The 9,668-nt window shown below is 35.5% G+C and overlaps 1 protein-coding gene across 1 annotated transcript in view; it reads left to right on the top strand.

Annotated features, from left to right (window-relative positions):
- The window catches only part of ACVR2A (activin A receptor, type IIA), a 104,948-nt gene extending 96,234 nt beyond the window's left edge, over nt 1-8,714 (top strand). Inside the window, exons 6-9 of the mRNA XM_012659177.1 lie at nt 1,203-1,346; nt 3,686-3,824; nt 6,975-7,105; nt 8,055-8,714. Coding sequence (XP_012514631.1) covers nt 1,203-1,346; nt 3,686-3,824; nt 6,975-7,105; nt 8,055-8,249 — 609 coding nt within the window. The 3' untranslated portion in view covers nt 8,250-8,714. The remainder of the gene's footprint in view (nt 1-1,202; nt 1,347-3,685; nt 3,825-6,974; nt 7,106-8,054) is intronic.
- The last annotated feature ends 954 nt before the right edge of the window (nt 8,715-9,668 follow it).

The raw sequence follows: 9,668 nt of genomic DNA, 5'->3' as shown, positions 1-9,668 counted from the left end.
AGGTACAAGGAGATGTAATTAAGGAGAGATTTTTTTAATATCTTTCCGAGAGTGACCCGTTAGCTCAGTTGGTTGGAATGGTGCTAATGATATCTTTTTTTGCTTATTTTTTGAATCACCATCTGATCTTTTACCCCAAACTAAGGTATAGGGAGACATCATTTAAGCAATTGTTTACTGAAGAAACAGTACTTAGACCCAACAACTGTTACACCCTCAGAAGAAAAAATGTTTGTTCCTTAAACATGAGATTCAGTTTACTATGTATTTAATTTCTTTGAACATGCGATTCAATTTGTCATGTTGTATTCAATTTAAAGATTGTTGTTTTTAAAATGGGCATTAACTGATTCATTGAACAAATACTTAGTTGAGTGCCACCAGGTGGTGTTTTAGGTTGCTAAGAGGTGTTACTGTAAATCCACTTCTAACGTAGATTCTGATTTTGCAAACCTTAAAAAACTCCTACCTCAGAAACAGCTCCCCTTTCTTCTCACCTTCCTACATGCCTTTTGCCGGATTTTTCCTTGCCCCACCATTGGTCATGGCATAGGTGTATTTAGCTAGGGTATAGTAATCCCTAAGATGAACCAGTTGAGACGTGTGTATAGAAGAAGATGTCTTATTGCCTTAAAAATTACTCTTTCAGAACACCAGGATCTAGCTAGAGCAGAATATGCTTATGGTAAGACATTTTTATCTGTTACACATTCCTAAAGATGCTTTTCTACAACCAAGTGGAAGAATATAAGAACCACTACAGTAAGGGACCATTGTAAAATGTAGGTCTGTACTAATAGGCAAAAGGCTCCAGTTCAGCAATTTTTTTGAAAATTCTTTTACTTTGGCCTTTTAATTTTAGTTTCTATGGGAGTTTGTAACTATAAACTCTGAAATATCTTAAAAAACAGAAATTTTATGATTGGTAGTTGGGAGTGACATAGATAAACATGTATTTTTGGAATGACAGTTCTTTATAAAACTGCTTTATGGAGAGGATTCTTTCTTACTGTCCATGTTATCAATAGGAGTTTGTCACTGTTCTTTTGTGCTTCAGGGTACATGGGGCTCTGCTTGAGCTTTTTCTCCTTCCCCTTTTTTCAGCATTTCATATTTTTAAATAACTATTCTTTTATAGCATACATTCTTCCTCTTTCCCACTTTTAATAAAAACTTTTAAAAGATAACTTGTTTAAACATAGTTTAAATATTTTGTTTTTCTATTTGCAAGGGACATCAAAAGTAAAAATGTACTGTTGAAAAACAATCTGACAGCTTGCATTGCTGACTTTGGGTTGGCGTTAAAATTTGAGGCTGGCAAGTCTGCAGGTGATACCCATGGACAGGTAAGGATAATTATAAAATGTAAGAAAAAATAAGCTTGTCTTATGTTTTCTTAAAATGGTATGTCAGAATTGGTCTAAAATTGTTATGGTGATTAAATCAGTAATAAAGAGTTATGTTAAATTTTCTGAGAAAGATTTTCATATGGTGGTAGAGGACTCAGGTGGTTTAGATCAAGCACTTCATAAAACAACCATTAGATGTCATAGGATCCTTTTTGAAACACTGATCAAAGAAGACTCCAACACCTTTTAAATTCTTAGGGAGTTCTTAGTATTAACTTGGTGGTTTTAATTTGTTAATTCTTTCACCATCTTAAGAGGAATGGAAGGATATAGCCTGTTGCTATTCTTGCTACTGTGTATTAAGATTCCCTGCCCATTTTCCATGCAATTATAGTTTCTTGCGTCTTGCTCTTTATTGCTTCATTAATTCTTTCATCAACCTGATGGCTTTTCTCTGAATTCTCTAGAGTTCAGAGCACTTATAAACCCTTGAGCGAGGTGTCTAACTCTGGCTCAGGTCTGCACAAAGAGGTCTCAGCAGTGGGGAACTTTTAGGAAGGCCAAAGGGGATAAGAACATTATCCATACATTTTATTCTCAGAAACTGTGAGGTGAGGAAAAGTGTTCTTACTCCCACAAGATCACTTCCTGATCAAGAAAACCAGTTTGACTTGAAAGGTGACATTTTCTGTAAAGCCAAATGATTCAGGATTTGGCATTATCATGTCTTCATCTTTCAAATCATGTGAATCACTGGGTCAGCTAATTTTTAGCTTTCTTTTTCCCAGCATATCCTATTGATACTACAAAACACAGTTTTAAACAATCATGGCACAATAAATTTTGGCAATACTGAGTAGCAATTTAAAAATTTAGTTTAGGGTAATGGTCAGCGGTCATATAGCTCTAGAAAACTTGACCCAAATGTATAATGTATGGGAATGGAGGCAGTGTGGTAGAGAATATTACCAAGATGGAGATCGTGTAGGAAGCCTAGGACAAACTTCTGAGCTAATTGAATGATTGACTATGATAAGACTAAATTTTGGGCATACTTTCATTCTTTGGTACCCATAAGCACCCCTCCCTTATTTTTTTGAGAAAAAAATTTGGGACTCATTGTATCATCTTTTAACTCCCTCACAATTGGGTTCCATATAATGAGGTAAAAATAACTAATTGTTTACAGTACAGTAGTTGCTCCTTGACTTTAGATTTCATGGACTAGAAAATTTCAAAAATATTTGGAAGAAATTGCACATTTTATGTATTGCAAAGAAAGAACACTTATAAAAGAGAGGACATTTTACACTAAAAAAGTAGATAAACCATAATCTCATTAATAAAAGAGGCACATTGGATGGCATACATTTATCTTTAAGAGAAAAGTAGGCTTTTGGGAAATATAGTACAATTAAAATAATTATTCAGAATAGGAAAAAAACCTACATTTTTTTCTTTAAGTACTCTCCTTATTAAATGAATTAAAATCTTGAACTTTAGTCTTAGTGATATGTACTTATTTTTTCAAATATCTCTTTTATATGTATATTTGTATATAATTGTCCAACTTGTAGTCTCTAGAGTAGAGATCACAGTCACCTAAGGATGGAGCTTTATGGAAATACCAATATCTAGACTGCTCCCTAGATCTATTATAACTCAAGTGTATTTGTGATCTACCCATCTATCTCACAAACATTTTTTAAGCATTCATACATGAATGTTGTCAAATACCAACCAAAGCTAGCTCTACTAATTTAGTAACCATAGTTACAGTACTGAGAAATACCAAATTGTTGGGGACAGATATAAATAAAGGACTCTAAGGCAGAAGAATTCATGAATAAATAAATACATGGATTTTGTACAAATAGAACTTTTAAAAAAGTCTGTCCGTCTTTTACTTGGCTAATTCTTTTTACGACACTTTATTCATTTTTTAAATACAGATAAAAAGACCTCAAAAAGTTTTGTTTTTTTTTTAAAAATACATCTCAAACAATATGCAAAGGTAGAGTTGAAAAGTATATGCAGCATTCTTTTCTGTTCCATCCTTCTCCCAGCTAACAGTCACTGCAATGTGTTAGGATTGCTTCGAGAAGGGGAAAAAACCCCTAAACTTATAAGCCTGTACCAGGATAGTGTCTGTTGACATATTTTTTTAAGTATCAGGAAGGATCTTACTATATATACATTATAGTCTTGTGGTCATAATTTAGTTACCTTACCCTGATAATAGACCACATTTGGTTTTGAGTCTTTTTACAAAATCATAAAATGTTAGTTCATAAAGTTAATGAATGAGTACTGTTTGCTTTCAACGTCTTTTTCAGGTTGGTACCCGGAGGTATATGGCTCCAGAGGTATTAGAGGGTGCTATAAACTTCCAAAGGGATGCATTTTTGAGGATAGATATGTACGCCATGGGATTAGTCCTGTGGGAACTGGCTTCTCGCTGTACTGCTGCAGATGGTAAGGGAAAAAATATTTTAAAGATATATATGCCTACTGCACATGTATGAAAAGGGATGATTACACTCAAAGGTAATACCTTAAAGTACAAATTTTTTTAAATAGACTCCAAGAGGTGGTAGAGACTTCAGGAGGCAGAGGAGTAAAGGGAGGGGCAGGAGGAGAAAGGAACTCGTGTGTATTGATCCTTTACCATTGCCAAATGTTTTCCTGGATACTTCACATAACCTTAATTTATTTCCTGATTCAGCTCAGGAGGTAGTTATTATCTGTTTAGGATGAGGAAATTGAGACTCAGAGAAGCTAAGTAGCTTGCCTCTTTTAGCCTCAAGCCATTAAATGGTGAAACCTAGATTTGAAGCTGATCCACATGTAGGGAGGGGTCTGCTGTTTGGTTAGGTCATGTGGGTCTTGCCCCCCAGGTTCTAAAGCCAACTCTTGCGGTGAGAGATGCATGTAGATTGGGAGGGACTTTGCCTTCCAAGACACTCAGGCTGAGTCTTTCCAGCACTCAGGTAATGCCAGCATAAACCTGACTAACCAGATTAAATTTAGTCTGTCCTCTTCGACACAGAACTGTGAGCATGTGTTTGGGTGTACTGCAGGTTAAATTCCACCTCCTTAAAGCTTCAACCTGATATAGACATCATTGTGAACATGAGTCACAGTCCCTAGCACCTTTAGCTCCTTGGTGCTAAACGGCTGCTCTTCTTTGTTCTTGTTATTGAAGTCCTTGTTCACGTCTTGCAAATATTTGCTTTTTATTTATTTATTGGAGTAAACCTGAAGATTGTATTCCTAGTGTGACAAAACCAGTGTTTCAGGCACTCTATCTTTAGTGTTCCTTCATAAGGTCTGTACTCTCTCTTTATATATGTTGCAGAACTTTTTTTTGAGTAACGTAAGACAAACTTGCTGACTGCTCAACTCCCAAGCAAATGTAAATGAGCTTGATCTGATTTTTTATTTTAATTTGTAATTGTCTAAAAACTTCCTGTGATTGTCAAAGACCATAGAAGTAATTTTGAATATTTAAAAAGGTTTAAGCAACTTAACCTATGTTATTAAGAATATTTTATTTTTCTTAGTACTGTAACAGGCTCTCAGTGTAGAGCAGACTGGAATATGAAATTTGATTTGGGTACTCTATTTTTAAAGGGAATTTAGTACTCAGAAATGGGCAGCCATTCATTCTTCTAGATTGGGGGTTTGGCTTGGGAGTCGATCTCAAACTTACAAAAGGTTGAAGCAATCTGGGAATAATTTTAGCTTAGAAGTCTATAGGAAGAAGAATAACCTGTTCAGAGTATTTTGCTTAAGGTAGAAGAGGAATTACATTTATCATGTGCATTTATGGAAGCAGAAGTAGGTCAGATGGTAGATGTTACAGGAAAATATATTTCATAAGAACTTACAATATGAACTCTACATTGCAAACCATTGGATTAGGTGTTATGGGGGACACACAAGGCCCTGTCCTCAAGTAATATGCACTTTATTTAAAATGATAAAATACATCCTGGATAATGAACTCTAGAATCTAAAGTAAATATGAGTTATCTTGATCACTGCCCAGTACATAGGTATTCAATAAATGTTTTTGGATTAATGCAATACCTGAGAAATGTAAGGGTGTGTTATGGGAGTTTAGAGGAGAAGTTGCTGTTTGTGGGAAAGAGGTGTTATCAGGGAAATGTTTTTGGAAAAAGAGATAGATGCTTACTTTTCTTAAATGCTTTGTATGTGTTAAGAATTAATTGTAGAGTTAGGCATTTCTGACTCTTAAGTCAGAAATGGGGACAGAGGGGACAATGTGAACATTACTAAGGTGGGTGTTTTCAAATTTATTGATTCTCAAATTTAATGAGCGTGCCAAATTCCTGGGGATCTTGTTTAAAATTCAGATTCCAACTCAAGTAGGTCTGGGTTGAGGCCTGAGATTTTACATTTCTTACAAGCTACCAGTCAGTACCAACGCTGCTGACCTGTGTACCACATGAGAGTTTGAATAGACACCTTGGAATGTCGGTACCTCTGTCACTGGAAGTGCTCAAGCAGAGGCCACTGTCTGGTCAGCGAGCAGTCCTACATTTGAAGAGCATTAAGTTAGATGACGCCTTCATGATTCATTGTATTTTATCCAGGAGTATTTGGTGCATTTTAAGAACTTACACAAGGTTTATGGCTATGGAAACACACATCTGGTCACTGAAATTGCTCAGTAGTTTCTGTCAAGTGCAAGATAATACAGTGATTGAAATCACAGACTTCAGAATAATTCAGAAAGATTGATTCAAATTCCAACTCTACCACTTAACAGCTATATACTCTTGAGCAAATTATGTAACTTTTCTGAGCTGCTTATCTATAAACTAGAGGTAATGCCATATTCACCCCATGAAGTATATAATATATGTAAAGTTCCTAATTGGGATAGGTGCTCACTGAGTATTAGTTATTATTAACTCCTAAATGCATTTTTCTATTTTATCTGAGTAGGCCTAAGGAAAAAGGAATTATTTATATTTTTGAAAAAATCTTGTTTGTCTGTGAAGGCACATTTTGACATGTTGAAAACCCTGGTTGGAGGGTGTATGTTTGTGATTGAAAAAAAAATTAACATGTACTTTTGGCAGCTATTGTGAGGAAGGGCAGAGAAAAGATGACTCTGAGGTAATTCCTCATGCGGGGCATGTAGGAGGTTTGGGTATGCCGAAAAACAAAGATATAACAGATTGAACCAAGAGTCTCCAGAGATGGAAGCACCCCTGTAAATATTCTGATCTGAATTACAAGGAGTTGGGTACCTTACAAGGGGTATTATATCCTTGATTTGCAAATATCAATTGTTCCTATATTCTATGTGCAGATGGACATAGGCAGTCTTCATGCAGTAGATAAGAAAGCTCCTTGCACAAACCTTAACGGGGTTATATCACAGACCTTTTCATTTCCCATAAATGAGACTTTGGTCACACTGTGGTATAAGTACAGTTGAGAGTCTGTTTTTCTCTTGTCCTTATAGCATATAAACAGTTGGAAAAAGGTGATAGGAGTATATTTTAGAAAGTCTGTACCAGTTTGGAAGTCAGGAAGATTTTAATTAAAATGATTTTCTTCCTTTTTTTTTTTTTTTTTTTTACATTTCAGGACCTGTAGATGAGTACATGTTGCCATTTGAGGAGGAAATTGGCCAGCATCCATCTCTTGAAGACATGCAGGAAGTTGTTGTGCATAAAAAAAAGAGGCCCGTTTTAAGGGATTATTGGCAGAAACATGCTGTAAGTTACAGTTAGCTTTTCATTTGAAATTCCAGTAAACACTTTTCAGGTGACTTATCTCTGCACATTTCTTTCTTCTGGGAGGATTTTCTAGGGAGGGCATATGCATACAGGATAATCTGTACTAGAGTTCTAGAGGCAGAATGAGGCCTATGCCTGTATACCCCTGAGGGAAACTGTGAAGTCATAGAGTTTTAGAAGGCTCTTGTCTCAATGGTCCTGAGCTGATGAGTATGTCTTCTATTTAGGAAGCTTCCCAGGTACTAGGAATGCCTGACTCTGAGCCTGTGGATAGTTGGGTATCTTTACTGATCATCACCTTCCAATATGATACCATTTTTAAAGGTTTATTAAGCACCAAGTTTCCTCCCCTCCATGGGAGTTTGTTAGCCTTTTGATTTGGGCTTAGACTTTCAAATCCTTAAGAATGCTTTCAAACTAGAGACTAGGCAGAGGATGAAACAGTATTGCTCTGGAACTTTTGGTCTAAAGATAATTAGAAACATGGATAAAACCAGGTAGGGAATCCTCAGTGATGGCCTTCTAATCCTCTATTTAATTGCAAGATAGAAATGCCGATATTAACTGAGAAAATAAAAAAATTGATAGAATCTGCCCCCCCCCCAGCCTTGATTTTGAGCCTAACACAAGGGTTAGCATTGAAATGACCTGGTTTATGAACAAATGGATAGAGATTTTTTTGGAATTAAAAGGAAAAATTCCTGATATGGTAGTCTCCAATGCTAAAAATAAATGGTTTCTCTTAGTGCTTTTCCTCATGGTCCTGCACATACTAAATAAAAGTGAATGTTGACCAACAGTCTCAGAGTTGGCTAATCTTGAAACTTCTCTGAACCACAAAAATAGTAATTTCTTTATGAAAATTTTATTGTTTCCTCAAAGAAAACAAAAATTGCTGTGGTGTTTGAGTATGTTTTTTTCCTTTTAGGGAATGGCAATGCTCTGTGAAACAATAGAAGAATGTTGGGATCACGACGCAGAAGCCAGGTTATCAGCTGGATGTGTAGGTGAAAGAATTACCCAGATGCAAAGACTAACAAATATTATTACCACAGAGGACATTGTAACAGTGGTCACAATGGTGACAAATGTTGACTTTCCTCCCAAAGAATCTAGTCTATGATGGTTGCACCATCTGTACACACTAAGAAATGGGACTCTGAACTGGAGCTGCTAAGCTAACGAAACTGCTTACAGTTTTTTTGCCTGTGTGAAATGAGTAGGATGGCTCCTGGAAATATAAGAAAGACCTTTGTTGAAAAATGTGGCTCTGGGAGACTTACTGCATTGCCTACAGCACAGATGTGAAGGACACGAGACTGAGAAAAGTTGCAAACTCTATAAAGAAACTTTTGAAAAAGTACACATGAAGAATGTGGCCCTCTCCAAATCAAGGATCTTTTGGACCTGGCTAATGGAGTGTTTGAAAACTGACATCAGATTTCTTAATGTCTGTCAGAAGACACTAATTCCTTAAATGAACTACTGCTATTTTTTTTTAAAATCAAAAACTTTTCATTTCAGATTTTAAAAAGGGTAACTTGTTTTTATTGCATTTGCTGTTGTTGTTTCTATAAATGACTATTGTAATGCCAATATGACACAGCTTGTGAATGTTTAGTGTGCTGCTGTTCTGTGTACATAAACAAAGTCATGAAAGTGGGGTACAGTAAAGAGGCTTCCAAGCATTACTTTAACCTCCCTCAACAAGGTATACCTCAGTTCCACGGTTGCTAAATTATAAAATTGAAAACACTAATGAAATTTGAATAATAAATCAATCCATGTTTTGTAAGAAATTCACTGTGTTATTTAAGGAAAAAAAGGTAAGCTATGCTTAGTGCCAACAGTAAGTGGCCATTTGTAAAGCAGTGTTTTAGCTTTTCTTGTGCTGGCTTGTAATTTAGGGAAAAAAAAGTGCTGTTTTTTGAAATGAAAAGATGGTATCATTTTCCCCTTCTTCCCATGTTTTAAAGCTCCATCTTATATCTAGTTCCCAAAATATTGCATACTTACATAAGTATTTTTTTTAGGTGTGCTGTGTTTGGGGAATATTTGAAAACTTAAAGCATGATTTAAATTTTTTTAAGTGAGCTGTGACACTGGAAAGCTCTTCATTTTATCTTTTAAAATAGATTTTTTTTCCTATTTACATATGTAAATTTGTAGTGTATTTCTTTTCACCTAACTGTGTGGGACATTCTTTATCACTGTTTAGGATCACCTCAGGAAGTGTCATTACCCAGAATTCCTCACTCTCTGCTTGGAGACTTGTAACTTTATCACTATACTTCTGCTTGGTGCCATCTTGGCAGAGTAATATTTGATGTCTGTGAATATAAGGAATTATCCTAGGATAGAGATATTAAACTTTAAGCACAGATTTCAGATGTTACTGCTTTGAAACAAATCAGGGATAACAAATTAAACTTATAACTTAAAATATGCAATGACATTTAGAGGTAACCAATGTTGATGTACATAACATAGCCTAACCTCCTCCCCCAAATTTCTTTCACAACTAACTCTGATAGTAAATTAG

The sequence above is a fragment of the Propithecus coquereli genome, unplaced genomic scaffold (assembly GCF_000956105.1).
Source record: "Propithecus coquereli isolate 6110/MARCELLA unplaced genomic scaffold, Pcoq_1.0 Scaffold118, whole genome shotgun sequence".
NCBI lineage: Eukaryota > Metazoa > Chordata > Mammalia > Primates > Indriidae > Propithecus > Propithecus coquereli.
Note: the sequence above shows the minus strand (reverse complement) of the source record. Positions and strands in the feature narration are given on the sequence as shown.